Source organism: Ciconia boyciana, chromosome 2, assembly GCF_034638445.1.
Source record: "Ciconia boyciana chromosome 2, ASM3463844v1, whole genome shotgun sequence".
Lineage (NCBI taxonomy): Eukaryota > Metazoa > Chordata > Aves > Ciconiiformes > Ciconiidae > Ciconia > Ciconia boyciana.
This window is the reverse complement of record NC_132935.1, coordinates 166,982,724-166,998,515: the sequence shown is the minus strand read 5'-3', so window position 1 is coordinate 166,998,515 and position 15,792 is coordinate 166,982,724. Positions and strand designations below refer to the sequence as shown.

Below are 15,792 nucleotides of genomic sequence, written 5' to 3'. Positions count from 1 at the left end.
GTCAGAGGTAGAGGTGATCCCAACCATGTAAATCAGTTTAGGAATCTGGAAGGTCCTTAGTTTTTCACCTTCATCCGGTACAACACAGTTGCCTTTTCCCATGCTGACCTCTGCCATATGCACCCTGTAGGTTTGGAATATGCCTCGTCCCACGCCAATCTGAAGACCGATATGACTGCTATAAGTGCCACTGGTACGAGGGCAAGATGAGAGGCTATGGAATCTGTGAGTAAGTAAAACCCAAAGAGGGACTCTGGGGAAAAAGGGGACTCCATGTACTTAATGTTCCCACTTCACTGTGAAAGGCTTATTCACATGTAAAACCCAGGGTAATTCAGGCACCAGAAGCTTTTGCTTTGGAGGTGGGCAGTATGGCTTCTTCACGAGCCCTGAGTCTCCTGAGCATTAGAATAGTAAGAGCTTCTCTGCAAGCTATGACCATTGTAACTACCTGACATAGTATTCTCTGTGCCCTATAGGTGAGGATATAATTTTGCATTCATGCTTGTGGTTACAGAGCAGAGAGAGCGTGGTGTGCCATCAGCCCTGGACAGGCTCGATGGAGCACACAGCTCTCTGTCTCCCCTGGCCATGCTATCTGGACTAAATCTTTGTCGTGGTTTAGCCCCAGACGGCAATTAAGCACCACGCAGCCACTTGCTCACTCCCCCCCCCACGGTGAGGTGGGGAAGAGAATCGGAAGAGTAAAAGTGAGAGCACTCGTGGGTTGAGATAAGGACAGTTTAATAGGGAAAGCAAAAGCCGTGTGTGTGAGCAAAGCGAAGCAAGGCATTAATTCACTCCTTCCCATGGGCAGGCAGGTGTTCAGCCATCTCCAGGAAAGCAGGGCTCCCTCACGCGTAGTGGTTACTTGGGAAGACGAACGCCATCACTCCAAACTTCCTCCCTTCCTTCTTCTTCCCCCAGCTTTATATGCTGAGCATGACGCCATATGGTATGGAATAGCCCTTTGGGCAGTTTGGATCAACTGTCCTGGCTGTGCCCCCTCCCAGCTTCTTGGGCACCTGGCAGAGCAGGGGAAGCTGAAAAAAGTCCTTGACCAGTGTAAACACCGCTTAGCAACAGCCAAAACATCAGCGTGTTAGCAATATTATTCTCATACTAAAACCCAAAACACAGCACTACACCAGCCACTAGGAAGGAAATCAACTCTATCCCAGCTGAAACCAGGACAATCTTGTATAGAGTAGTTCCTTAATGACGGATGGGATTGTTGGTCTGGGAGTCATAACTGTTATTCTGAACTGCTGAAGGGGGCTAGTTCGCTCAGTTGGCTTTTTTTTTCCTCACTCAAATTCTGAGCTTAAACCCAGAGCTTAACTTAAGAAATGGAGTCTGAGGTTTTCTTTTTTACTCATCAAAATGCTTCTGGAAACAGTTATTTGCACACCTGTGTCTCAAAGCGCTGCTGGGAATTTGGATGGAGCCCAGTCTGTAAAGCACTGTATTGTGGGCACGTGGTGGTGTCCCTGCCTTACCCACCATCTACTTTCCATCTAGAAGGCCAGAAATGGCAGCGGAGGCCTGTTCAGCAGGTGGTAGCTATGAACCTGTTTCATTTGCAGCCTACGGGGTTAAGTAGACAGGGCCAGCTTGCTTTGTTTATGTAGCAGTGAGCGCAACAGCATCCTCGTCTTTGCTTAGGTCACACGTGGCTTGTAGCCAAATGGGTTGGCCAACGTGAAGACCGGACTGTCCGTTGTTGCTGCATGTACTTACCCCTGCTTTCACTGAGCCAACTGTGGCAGAGGAAAGCACACAGCCCAGCTTTCCAGCTGCTTACTATGGGATAGGCCATCTTCCTTCCTACAGCCTGCTTGTTGTGCTCCTTATTTATGAATCAAACTCAGAGTACCGGACATGCAGAAATCTCTAGGGAACTTGGAGCCAACTGAGCAGTGCTGTGCTAGGTCTCTGGTGTCAAATGCGAGAGCATATTGATAATTACAGATGATAGCTCTGCTTAGCGTAAGATCTTTCTCTGTTGTAGCAGTGAAGATCTGCTGGCCAGCAAGGACAGAGCTAAGGGGAACTCTTCTCAGGAGGATAAGCCCAAGAGAAAAGGGGTGGTTGGCGAGCGTAGAAAGGTGAAGGCAGATCTGGCTTCCTGCTTGATCTGATCTACTCCCACTGTGGATTAACCAGTGGTCACTGTGACCTGGCTGGTGAGAGGTCAAGGACTGAGTGGCCTCTCCCAGGACAATTGCAAGCCTAAGTGTCGTGTTCTTAGATAGCGTTGAAAGCTAACCGTGGAGTGACTAGCTTGGGTGATGCATATTCCTAATAGTGAACGACTCCAGGCTCTAGATCTATCAGTCAAACATTTGGAATATTTAGCAGGCAGATGAGCCTAATCTACTCACTTCCTGGCTTCCTACTCCAGTAGTAGCTATCAAACAGTCACAGTCTTAAATTCTGTCTGTCTCTCTCCCTGCAGGTATGGGAATGATATGGTCTACAAAGGTTACTTTAAAGACAACATGCGTCAAGGGTTTGGGATACTGGAGAACCTCTCAGCCGAGCATCCATTTAAATACACAGGACAGTGGGAAAATGACAAGAAGAATGGATATGGAGTCTGGGAAGACAAAGATAGGTAAAGGTGGTATAGATCAGAGCTGGCTTTAGGTGCCTGACAGTTTTGTCCCTCTATTGGCAGGAGTAAAGCTTCATGTTTTGATGGGGGGGACTTGGGGATGAAGGGGGGATGTGTTCAACCTCTGCTATAAGGCTTGAACTCCTGGGAAAGCATTATATGAATTGAGTTTGTGCAGTACATCTGGTACTTGTGCTGTGTAGCGCATTATATCAGGTAAAACTAGCCTCAGTAAGCGATACATCAAATTGACTAAGATCTAATGAAACAGGGAAAAAACATAATTTGTTTTCTGTTGCATTCCAGAGGGGAAAGATACATAGGGACATGGCTCGATGATCACAAACATGGAGAAGGCATTGTAGTAACCCAGTCGGGTGTCTGCTATCAAAGAACATTTCATGCTGATAAAATGGTGGTGAGTACCCATTTTCAGTGGACTCTCTAGATCGGCGGGACATGGAATTCCCCATCAAGGGCAAGATTAAGATTTCACTTCATAATTAATTTTTGAGGGAAAATGGAAAGCAAGAAAACTTAAGCATTGATATTTTACCACAATAATGTTTTTGAAGAACAAGGCCTAGATGAAGTCTTGTTTCTTATCACTTTTCCTGAGGTGCAGGTAGGAAATAGATGTGAGAATGTCACTTCTCCTTGCTCATGCTAAGACACATTATAGGTCTGGCTGTTTGACTGACTATAAGGTCACAATTATAGACCAGAACTCACATGTGAAGTGCTGTGCAGTTATATATGACGCTACATCTATCTTAGAGATCATTAAGTCTTTACCTTTCCAATATGAGCTTACCTATGACAAGTTGGCTGTCCAGTTCATTGAAAGTTTAGATGTTGGTGGGGAAAGCAAAAGGGATTGGCATCACTAAAACTGGCTTGGAAATAAAAGCATTTCTTCTCATGAAAAATATTCACTTAAAAAAACAAACAACCCCTTCCCCACTCACCAAATTAGGACAAAATGTTTAGCATGGAAACTTCATCGGAAGGGCTTTCCATAAAAACTCCATCTGTGGGGAACCAAAATAAAGCTGTCTTTTGGTCTGCCAGCTGCCAAAGGCTCCTTTCACTTCACAAGGCTTCCGGGTGGGGAGCAGTCACTTCAGTTTTCCTAGTGGAAAATTGGTATGGCCAAGAAGCTTCCCTTGGAAACCTTTTATTTTTGCCAGAAAGTGCGCTTTCCATCAAGAAAACCATTCCAGCGGAAAATGTGTTACAGCTCTAAAAGTGACCACATTTACTGGCTGGTATGGGTACATACAAACCTTCAGGCCCAAACCATGGGCTAAGCCCCAACAAGAAGAATTTTCCCCCATTGTTATAAATTATCCTGTGTCTGTTCTGCGTCTTGGTGCTCCTTCTTAAAGGTCGTTTCCAACCTAAATGATTTTATGATTCTATGAAATGTGTGCTACTGTAAGCAGCCGTGGGAGTTGGGAGGTAATGGAATGAGCCAGTTTACGAATGCTTAGGAGCAGCTCATTAAAGCCCCGTTGACTGCACAGCAGGGGACAAAGCTAATTCTACATAGAAGCTGCCTTCCTCTTTTCTCTTAATCATCTTACAAAGAATGACACAATTGGCTACAATCACCTAAAGGTCATAGGATTGGGAGGACCACAAGTTTGACCCATATGGCAATTCTTGGTGATTGTTCTTAGAACAGGAGCCTGCCTTTTCTTCCTTCTTCTAGGGAAATGAATGTAATAGTATTGATGTTTAAAACCTCCTGACTACCCAGTACTTCTCCTCTGTGCAGTGATGCCTAATGGGGTTATGTCTAGAGCACCTCCTTGCTTTTCTCTTGAGCATTGCAATGCTATGTTGGGCTTTCAAAAAGGTTCTCAGAATCAGCAGCCCATAAATATACCAAGCCAGTGGCTGTTTCTAGATGAACTTGAGTAAGTAAGAAGTTAATGTCACGAATTCACTACTTCTGCTTTCAAATGAAGGGTTCTGGGATTCTGCTCTTGGAAGATGACTCTGTCTATGAAGGGAACTTCACAGAAGATCTAACGTTTGTTGGAAAGGTGAGCACTTCTTCATCTCAGCTTTTCTATACAGTTGCTTGCTTTCCAGAAGGGCTGATGGTTTCAGCTTCAAAGTTCATGCCCTCCTGCTCCACTTCCCCCAGTCTGCTAGAAAATAACATGTTCCTGGATTTTGTTGTGTGTTTTTTTGTTTTTTTTTTTCCTATTATCAATCTCATTCACAGAAGAAAGGCTGCAGCTGAGACACTTCAAGTAGCTGGGGGCTTTGTGTATTGTTTTGGTTTTTACTTTTTTGCTTACATTGAGGGTTTTGGTTTTTTTGTTGTTTGTGGGAAATTTTTGGCTGTGCTTCGCAGCTGCAGTTGGGATGCTTTGTGTTCTTAGAACAAATATTTTAGCCTTTGTAGTGGTTGAGAACACAGGAAATGATGTATAGACCAAACAGAGTTGCAGTACCAGCACTATGCTAACGTAACCGAGACGTTAACATAGCTGAGGGATCTTGGAAGCTTAATTTTGCAATCTGGACACTGCACTGACACGTTCAACATTTTATGGTTGATCTTTAACAGAAATACCTGGTCAAAGTGTTCATAAAGTGCCCTGTTGCAGGGAAAACTAGTCCTCTGGCTTGTTACAGAAATCTGGGATGAGTCTGACAGGAAGGGTGTGGTTATATCAGACTGAGTGGATGTCAAAATAGACACTTGATAACGATTGTAAATGAACCCTGTCATTTACTGACTTGTCATGGGAGGAAGAGTTTGTCATCATCTTCTTCAGCCAGAAGACTCGGGGTGGCTTTTGCAGAGACTGATTATAGTGCTTAGATACTGCTTCCTCCAAAATTAATCTTTAGTTTGAGTGATTAGTCTAGAAAAATCTGTTCTTTATCTACAGATGGAGTGCCTCCTGCTATTAGCAATGAGGATTCCAGGCTCGTATTCAAAGCCAGACTAGTTACGATATTGTTTGGCTTTGGATTTGATTTAATTAAAACCCCTAAGTTTGAGTCAAGCTACTGCATGTCTTCTGTATTTGCCTCGGAGAATTTAAGGTTTGTCTTGGTAGCAGCAAATATTTTGAAAGCGTTTATGGTGAATATCATATGATTCCCCCTACCTGTGAGGCCAAACTTGCTTGTGGTTTTAACAAGCAGAGGAAAAACAGAGGAGAAATTGAAGTTTCATGTGTTCGCTCTAGGTTAGAAATAACTATTGTCAAATTTAAGCCAGAAAATTTTATAACTCAAAGAAGATACTGGGTATTTGTAAAGCATAATGCAAATGTTTTACTCTGCGATTGTGGCGGTCTTTCCCCTCCAGAATCCTATGTGTGTCATTCAATAGCAAGGATGTGTTGTCTCCAGTGACTGCCACCTTAATGACACTATTGCTTTGGATGCTGAAAGTGTGCACCTCTGTACTGCAAGTTGTTCTTAGTCACTGTTTCAGGAGCTGGCTCTGTTGAAAAGAGAATTTGAGATCTCAGTCCAGCTTGTTTCCTCTCTCTAATGAGATCTTGGCAGAATAACCCTTTATTTCTCCATTGCAGGGAAAGCTGTCATTTGCCAATGGCTTCACTTTGGAGGGAACCTTTACCAACAAATCAGGCCAAGGCCTTCAGACGCACGGCATCCTGAACACGTCGAACGAGCAGCTGGATGACAGGATAACCAAAGCGTGAGCAACAAGAGCTGACTTCTGGGGTCTTGGCTTGTATTTTGACTCTACCTAGAGGAGTACTGGATCAATCCCTACAGGGATCAAGGCAGTCCTTGCTGAAAGAGTTGATCTAAAAACTGGTTTATATGCAAGGAGAGAAGGAGGAAAGGAGAGCACAGTTTGTCATTTAATCTTAATGGCACATAGGATGCAGAAAACAGATGTTTTACTCCCATCCTGCCACCGTCCACCCAGAGATACTCCCATCCTCAGACTGGAGAGAGTTTTGGAGTGATTTGTGCATGTGTGTGTGCACACACGTGCATTTCTGTGTATACACACAGGCAGGTCTGAAGCTATACAGGCAAAGCTGGGCTGCTAAAATGCATCACTTGCTCCTTTCCTGTCCCTCTGTGCTACTACATGAATATTACCAGCTGATATTGTAGAGGTAGGAAAGCTACCAAAAATCAAGAAATTAAGCACAGCGCGTGAAGCTCTGAAGAGCTTGAATTGGGTAGTGCTATATGTGGAGGAAGGCTGTGGAGCCAGGATCAAAGCTTCACAGAGCACTGATGCTGCTTTGGCAGGCAACGGTGTGAATGCAGGGCAGGAGTAATTGAGCTGAAGCTATCAGGCCACATCTTTTGGTAGAGACTCTTATCCTCAGGGCTGAACCCTGCAAAGCGATGCTCTGGCTGCCAGGCTGCAGGGCCTGGGTTCAGCCAGTGTAACCCAAATGAGGGAGTCCCAGTGGGAAAGACAGCTGCCTGTCCCCTGAGAGGAATTCCTCTTGCAAAACCCAGTTCAATTTCCTCTTCTTTCCTCCTCAAAACATTTCCAGTCCATCAGAGTATCTATGTTGCCGAAACAGCTCCTGTTTCCTGTGCTTTTCAGATAGCAGTAACCACTGGTGGTGGTTGCTCAACTGTCTTCTTGCTACCAGTGTTTTCTGCAGGCTTTCAGTTGAAATAAATAGTCTATATTTAGAAACATCCATAAGTGGAGCTGAAAGCCTGTGATCAATTCACCAGCAAAGACTCAGATTATTGATATTCCATGTACCAGGAATTTTTCTTCACCCAAAGTACCTCAACCTAGCCAGGACAATAGACTTGAGTTGCTTTTCATTGAATTACCAGTTAGGCACTGCCATCTTTCTCTGCTCCCATAGTTCTTGTGTTAAAATCTGATTCTGGAGAACCTTCTGTATTTGAAGGTGAAGTCTGAAATAATTGAGGCGGGATGCAGAAAAGCCTAATGCTATGTTATGTTGTGCAGTCAGCTGGGCCTCGAGGAGTTCCCAGTAGAGAAGAGATGGAAGGGAATCTATGACCAGTTCCTGGAGTTCATCCATTCTGGCTGCAAAGAAGAAACGGAGGAGTCTTTCATGGGGTTCCACATACAAACGAGCAAGGAGCTGAGGAAATCTCAGGAGTACCTCTTCTGCCAAAGGTATGAGTATCGCATGCCCTCAGTCCAACAGAGGAGACCATCTGTGTAGAGAGGATAGTGGTTTACATTAGGGTCTGCCATGCGTTAAAGTTATGAACCCAAGCATTATCCAGTTGTTCCTGCTCATGAGACAGGAGGATGAATTTTAAGCCTGAATTTAAGGTTGTGCTGTTGAGACTGATTCTTATAAGTGAAAACTTGCATGGGATTAATTTGATTAAATGTAAGCATCTGCACATGACCCAGTCATTGCTGGCTCCTCTTGTATTTGAGGGAGACCTAGCTGGCATCATCAGCTGATGCAGAGCAAACTCATCTCCCCTTAAGAAAATATCTAAAATAGATAAGACGAGCACGTGCGGGATGCAGTCCAGGCTGGTTGTAAGGGGAGCTGAAGGCGATGAATTTAGATAATTGCAGGTGTTGTGAGCCAGTGGGGCAATTCCATTGAAAAGGGTAAAGAAAAATTCATTTGTTCTAATAGTCTTATTGCCCCCTTGGTATCCACCTGCAATACCACTTGGGATTTATCCCAGTGCTTCAGTGTGTGGTTTTTCTTCCCCACCTCTCATTTTTTCAGGGGGACTGAGGATATATCCTGGAAGATAGAAGATATCCTTGAAGAGCTTGTCCAGCACCAGGGGCCAGAGTCACTACAGAGTTATTTAGAGAAGGTAAAGTTTAAAACCATAATGATCCAAGTCTCTCCACCAGTCATGGACACAGGTTGTAGCAGCTTTCTGTTGCTGTCTGTTAGCACATATAATGTTGCCAGTGACTTCAAGAAGTCTTCTCTAAATTATGTTTGAATACCTATGTTTGTGAAGAAGAGGGTTATCCTGCATGCTTTTTGGACACTCATTTACTGTACAGCTATACAGGCTGGGAAGTGATGATAAAGCTTCACTCTTGGTTCTCAAACTGTGTCAGGGAATAATCAGCTTCTGGAAATGATTAATAAACATCCATGCACTCTCGGTGGTTCTTTTTCACTCAGCCAGCCTTTCCCTGAAGCACCCTTTGATCTCTCTTGAATATCACAGCAAATCTCATCAGAACAGCAAGTTCTACTAAGCATATTTCTGCCTGATAATGGGAGGAGAATGGGCTCATGGCAGCAAAAATAGACCAAAATTATAGTTGATTACCTCCAGGCTTGTTCTCCTTTGCTGACAAGCGAAGGTTGGGTGGCCTTTCAGTGTTATCCTCTACTAATGGCAAGGGCTGACTTGTAAAATTTAGTTTTCCTCTATCATGCAGGCATTGAAGTCTTCCCTGCACCCCCTGGGAAAGCTGCTGAAGGCCTTGATGATAGCTTTTCAGGCAACATATTCTGGGATTGGGGCCAACAGACACTTGCTGACTATGGCACAAGAGGAAGTCAAGTACTATGCAAAGAAAATATGGGAGTTTTACCAGTAAGTCAAGCACGCTGAGTCCTTCCAATGGGTATGAGCATAGAGGGCTTGTGGAGTAGACCATTGGGATCATTTTTTCAGGTGATACGGCTGCTTTATTTCACAGCATATTTCTTGGGAGAGTTGCTTCAGAATGGTGCTAGGTAAAGAGTTATTTGCAATAACTGAGGTCATATGGACCTAGAAAACCTTTATTATGCCCATTGCTCAGTACATGACCCAGGGGCTTTAATGTGACTAAAGTTTACTGAGTTATGGCAGCTCAATGTTGCCCATAATAAGACTTCATTTAGATAAGCACAAATATGAGCAAGAAACCTCACTAAGTAACAAGCACAGCAAAGTATATCAGACCATACAACAGTGGTGTTCAATATCTATGTTTGAATGAAAAATAGCTTAAGCTTAACATGCCTCAACTCCACAGGGGTTAAGAACATGCAGTGTAAGCGTGTTGTTGAGGCTGATGTGGGTAGTGACTCTAAAATGAGGTTGTTTGGTTGTGTGGTTGTGCCCATGGGTAATTAAGGACTGGATCAAAGGCATGATTGGGGTCCTGTTGCTGTTTGAATATCTTTTAGGAGAAGATACAAGAAATGCCACGGTAGGCAGAGGTGGGGAACTCTGCCTCTGGCTGCACGCAGGGTGGTATTGCTTTAAAAATAAGAGGTTGGATAAAAGCTCTGTTGTTATCAGTGTAGCCTTGTGTGCTTGGGGAAGGCCGCCAGCTCTGTGATGAGGGGTTGTCTGTCCTGGAGCAGCCTGAGAACAGCAGCACAGCTGATGGGTACAAGCCAGATTTGATTCAGTTCATCTGAGCTGTGTTCATGAACAGTACAACAGGGCTGACGACCTGAGCACTGGTTCATGTGAAGGTGCTTCTGAGCTCAGTGCATACCTTGGAAAGCTTGCTTCATGTCTCGCGACCTTTCAGATGCAGCGTGGGGAGGGAGACCCACCTTGCTCTGCTGCACCCCTGGCTAAGTTTCCTAGGCTGATACTTCTACACCAAAAAAAGGCAAACTCTCCCTAATCCCCATTTTAAGATTATGAAGTTTTGTCTTGGAAATATCTAGACAAACCCAAGCTACTTTTTCAGAGTATGAACATCCTCTAACGTTCATAGATGGATTAGAGAATTGGTTGGTATGACAGGTCCTGAAACCTCATGTCTCTTGCGTGGGAATTCAAGGAGATGGTGGTCATGTCTCTTGAGTGAGAATACAAGGAGATGGTGCTCAATGCAGACCACAGTTAGGATCTCCAGAGTGACCACCCTACTCTTCAGAATCTATGGAGATTTTTGATACACTTATTCAGGAGCTGGTGGCTTCTGCTGGTAATGGAGAGAGCCCTCAAATATGAAACTTGAATACCAAAACAACACTGCAAGGATTACAGAGAGCTTTACTAATACCCCACTTGTTGCTGGGACAGCTAAGCTCCTCATTTGTGAATAACAAACTACCCTTAAAAAAAGAAGGGAGGGAACTGAACCTTGGTTCTGCTCCTCTTGTAGGGGTTTGCTCCATCTGGCACTGGAACAGAAAGACCAACTGCCCGCAGAGTGTGTGGATGGAGATACAAGGTACATATCACCACTGGTTGTTTAATTTTAAGCTGCTTGGACATATGGGGTGTCTTCTAAAATACATTAAGTGCTGAACTGATTTTATTTGTCCATTTGAGTCAGGTTTAGTGCCCACACTTCTCTCTGAGTGCAAAGCTTTCAGTAGTTCTGCTTGAAGCATGAGAGCAACTTCTTCTAATCATGTTCTGTAGCAGAATAGAGTGGTGAGTTGGAGGTGGTGTGGTACACAGCCTTCCAAGATGTGTACCTGAGTACACATCTGATTTGCTGAGGGGAGACCTCATCGCTCTCTACAACTACCTGAAAGGAGGTCTACCCTGTAGAGGGGTCGGTCTCTTGTCCCAGGTAACAAGTGACAGGACGAGAGGAAATGGCCTCAAGTTGCACCAGGGGAGGTTTAGACTGGATATTAGGAAATTTTACTTCACTGAAAGGGTTATCAAGCACTGGAACAGGCTGCCCAGGGAAGTGGTTGAGTCACCATCCCTGGAGGTATTTAAAAGCCGTTTGGATGAGGTGCTTAGGGCCATGGTGTAGTGGTGGGCTTGGCAGTGTTAGGTTTACGGTTGGACTCGATGATCTTAAAGGTCTTTTCCAACCTATACGATTCTGTGATTCTGTGAAGATTACCCACACCAGCTACTGTGCAGTAGCATGGCTGTGTACAAGATAGCAGTCCCAGCACTACCATGTGCTTTGCATTAGTCACAGGAACTTGTTCATTGTGCGGATGGTGACTTCCATACCAGCACTGAGAGAAAGGCAGGCCTGGAAATAGGGACTACAGTATGGGAAATGTGGCAGAGGAGGTAGAAGACATGATGTTCCTAGAATAAGAAGGTAGGAATAATTGTGGGAGACCCAGGTTTAGGGTTTTTGGGGGTGGGAAGAAGCATCTTTGTTCAGCTGTCCGCATTTGGTCTGGATTTGTCTTTGCTGTAACCTGCAGCCATCCCCATGTGGACCGAATGAAGCCAATGGTAATATTAAGGTTATAGGTCTCACTGTAGGACTCTGCTTTGCTTTTCTCTGCCATAGTGACCAGAAGGCATGCAGTGTTGTCCTGCCACTGATCTTGCCCTGCTTCTATCCTGAGCTTTTCATGCTCTACATGCTCTATCATGAAAGAGAAGATGACCTCTACTGCCAAGGGATCATGGACCTAAGTCTATTTCCTGACATCAAGCTGCTAGAGTTTCTGGATGTGCAGAAGTAAGTGACATTTTTTTCATCCCAGGATGCGACCCCACGATACTAGCTGGGAAGGTAGCAGCTAGGGAAAGCTCTGATGGCACAGGAGGAAAGGACGTACAACCTGTTCCTGGGTCCATCGTTGGCTGTAGCACTGAAGTTTTTCCTAGGCTGCCAGAGGAAGTCGTGTCATGGAGCGCCTGCAATACTGTCTGGAAGGCCAACGTTGACAGTGGTGACTCGTTGCTATTATCTATACTAATTTTCATTTTTATGTAGCAAAAATCTTCTTTTCTAGCTCACCAAACAAATGGTTTGCTCCAACTCAAGACCAATCAGACAGAGTTTATAAATGTGTCTTAGAAAGGGCTATAGCCCATCCAATGGTATCTGCTGTAATAACGTAGGCACACAATCTCAAGATGGGGGAAAGGCTGTGGAGCCTTTGGAGCCTGTGGAGCCAGACGTTTCCTTCATCCATTCCTGCAGCTAGGTCCATTTTTGGAAGTGATATGTGAGGACCAATGACTCAGACTCAAGAGGCATGTGAGCTTTTCTAACACAGCATCATCTGCAGCTCAAGGACTTAAGCAGGGTAGCAGGAGACCCAGAGTCTCAATTTGGCAATTTGATTCAGTCTAGACTCAGCGAGAGGAATTGAATCTGAAAGTGCCAAAACTCTCCATTGATTATTACAGGAGCATCTGTGAGTAAAATGAACCCTACCGTCAGGTTAATGAGTCTAAGCTATTAATTATTCCTGTAGCAGTGTAACGAAAGCCGCAAACTCAGCCTCATGCACCTACAAGACTTTAGCATCACTTGAACGAGGAGAAAAAAAACAGTCAAAACTGACTTAGGGTAGAGTTAAGACACGGACATCTGCCTTCTAAATCTTCTCTCTGTAATGTTATTTCAGACACCTCTGGCCTCTGAAAGATCTCACCCTGACAACCAACCAGGTAAGAAATAATGCTAAGAGCCAGCTTTGGTGTGTTAGTGAGATGGCATTGGGGCTGCACGTTGGTGGCTAATGATGGAGCTTCACCTAAGTAATGACAGGGCAGACTGCACTCAGAAATCAGAGATACATGACATGTTGATTAGTTATGATCTGTAGTTACTGGATCTGAATTTCCATGGATGGGAATATGAGCTCTGCATAGGATTGCTTTGTAATGCTCTGCTTGGTGGCGTTTCAAAGACATCTGTGTTCAGAGCGGCACTGTAGACATCTAAGTGTGTTCAGAGCGGCACTGTCTACAACAGCTTTATTTTGCCCTCCTTTATGGGCAGCAAACGTGTTTATTTTGGGTCCAGCGCTGAGGACCCATGTGGTGGCTCTCGGAGAGATGCTCTTACAGAGGCACAATTCTTTGTCTCCCTTTCAGAGGCGGTCCCTTATCAAAGACAAGTGTTTCCTGTCCGCCATAGAGTGTTTGCAGAAACTGATGTAAGTCACTGTCTATAACCTCTGACTGACAACCAGGGATTTTCTGTTTTCTGGGAAATGCCATAGATTTACACCTGTTTACAAAAGCATTTCTGGGTCAGCCTGCAAGATTATTTAAAGAAAAGTCGTTTGTAATATTATTTCTGTTTAAAAGAAAAAGTAACGTCTACAGAATTTCCCCCCCCCCCCAAAAAAAAAAATCAAGACAGTATTGATCGTGTTTAAATGCAACCCTCCCCTGGCTAATATCTCCCCTTAATTTTGTGGAGATATTCCTACACCAAATCTGACTTTGATGAGATGGAGTTCACTCATGTTAGCGTGCATAGCAAATTGGGCCTGGCTGTGACTACCTGGTCATGATAGAGCCCATTGCTCTGGACACATGGAGCTACATGCGGGTTAGCCATCCTGTGTGGCATCCCAATATGTTAATGTAGCAAAGCAGAGCTCAATTTAAGAAGCTCAGCTTGATTTATTGGCTTGAAGTCCAGCCTACGGGATGGTGCTACAGTAATGAGTTGGAAGGAAGTTAAAGGGGAGCAGGGAAGTGTTGTGGGATCCACCAGCCAGGAGCTCTCAGGTCCCTAAGTACACTAGTCCTGGTGAGAGCTTCCCTGTGAAAGCCAACGTGACTTCTCTTCTGGGGAAGGCAGCGCAGGCTACAGGTACCTTTGCAGGACGTTACGGGCAGAAAAATCAACCTTATAGATGTGACAAGTGTATTAGTGCCTTGATAGAACTGCCCAAAGTGATTCGTCCCATGTTCTTTAGCTTTTATTTGAGGGACTGTGACTCAGGTTAGTCCTGTCTAAAATGAAAGACTAACACTAGGGTGAGCAGGTCATACTCAGGACTTGGGAAGACTCAGGGTCCGTCTGGACGATGTTACACCCTGGTGATGCCTCCTGGCACAACCTTGTTGACTCCTTTTTGGTGCAGTCATTTGAGATGATTGATGGACTTTTTTTGTAGCATGACGGTCTGCTCTGATTTTTTTTTTTTTTTTTTTTTTTTAGTTCTGCTGCTTTATCTCTTTAGCTGTGTAGTAGAAGCATCTTTGACATAGCTGTTTTCATACTGACAGCACCACAGTGGATCCCCGGGAAAAGCTGGTGATCCTCCAGAAGACGTATGAGGAGATAGAGAGCATAGTGTCCCGGCTGGTGGAGAAGGACTACAAGCTCCCCATGGATGACCTGTTGCCCCTACTGATGTATGTTGTATCCCGAGCAAAGTAAGTGGAAGCTTTTCATTTCCAAGTCACGTTGTTGTGTGACACCACAATCAGAGAAAGGACAGCCATGTTTCCAGGCCAAATAGTTTAAGTGAAAAACTGGGGTTTGTGTTTTAACATGCTTTTTCCTGAGCTATATTTGGGTTTCTGTGTGCTACTGTCTGCCAGCTGTGGCGTGATGGTGTCGGCCATGATATAAAGTGGCTAGGGACTTCCTGAGTGTCCATCTCTTACCCAAGAGGATAGTTCAGGGTTGTCATGGGAAATGCGGTCTTACCTGCATCTCAGATTACCGTAGAAAATAGGAACGTGAAGCCTTTGAAGGCCACTTGTTGATGCCTTCAAGGCATCATCTATATATCATACACCTTCTATTTTCCATTCTCAATGAGGCACTGTGATTCAGTTCGGAGACTAGGAAGGTCTTGAACACTGCCCATCTAGTAATTAGACTTTTCCTCTGTAGGAATGACTGTAAATGTAACACATTTCTGCCAAAGAGGCTCTGTCTGTGCTGCTTTCACTGGAACTGCAGGAACCTGCTCACATCCAGTAGAATGAAACTGTACTTTTTTTTCCTGCCAAATTTAGGTCAAAATCCTTGACTGACTTCCTGGATATGATTGGTCTCCAAAAAGGAGTGACATGTTTAAACTTGGGGCCATGAAATCCAGAAGCTTTTGGGTTTTTTTCTGCAGTCATGTTGGATGATACAGGCTTGTTTGCTAGGCAGCTTCCTTGACTGTAGATGAGAGAGGAGGGGAATAAGAGAGACTGTGAAAAATGGAGGAGTTGACATTTTCTTGTGATTGAGCGTCTTTGCTGAGATCCAGTCATGCCAGATACCTTAAGGACTCAGCCTGCAGAAGATCAAGGTGATGCACAAGGAATCAGCAATGGACTTCCAGATCCGTGCCTCCCTCTCTCCATAATCTGATTTCAGACATACACCCACAAACACCGGTGACCAGAGATTTGTTCTGGTTGTGACTTTTTTGTTTGGTTGGTTGTTTTTTCCCCTAGAATACAGCACCTGGGAGCTGAAATCCATCTGATCAGAGACTTGATGGACCCCACCAATCAAGGAGGACTGTACGATTTTCTGTTAACAGCACTAGAGGTAATAGAACATTTTCAACAGTGACAGTTGCAAG

At 44.5% G+C, this 15,792-nt stretch overlaps 1 protein-coding gene across 2 annotated transcripts in view; it reads left to right on the top strand.

The window, feature by feature from the left end:
• ALS2CL (ALS2 C-terminal like) overlaps nt 1-15,792 on the top strand; it is a 54,431-nt gene that overhangs the window by 37,098 nt on the left and 1,541 nt on the right. Inside the window, exons 12-25 of one of the 2 annotated variants that reach the window (XM_072854883.1) lie at nt 131-229; nt 2,459-2,617; nt 2,924-3,035; nt 4,591-4,668; nt 6,184-6,311; nt 7,575-7,748; nt 8,329-8,422; nt 8,991-9,166; nt 10,686-10,754; nt 11,796-11,969; nt 12,868-12,910; nt 13,340-13,401; nt 14,489-14,638; nt 15,662-15,758. In XM_072854883.1, coding sequence (XP_072710984.1) covers nt 131-229; nt 2,459-2,617; nt 2,924-3,035; nt 4,591-4,668; nt 6,184-6,311; nt 7,575-7,748; nt 8,329-8,422; nt 8,991-9,166; nt 10,686-10,754; nt 11,796-11,969; nt 12,868-12,910; nt 13,340-13,401; nt 14,489-14,638; nt 15,662-15,758 — 1,615 coding nt within the window. The remainder of the gene's footprint in view (nt 1-130; nt 230-2,458; nt 2,618-2,923; nt 3,036-4,590; nt 4,669-6,183; nt 6,312-7,574; nt 7,749-8,328; nt 8,423-8,990; nt 9,167-10,685; nt 10,755-11,795; nt 11,970-12,867; nt 12,911-13,339; nt 13,402-14,488; nt 14,639-15,661; nt 15,759-15,792) is intronic. The other variant, XM_072854884.1, reaches the window with a different exon arrangement.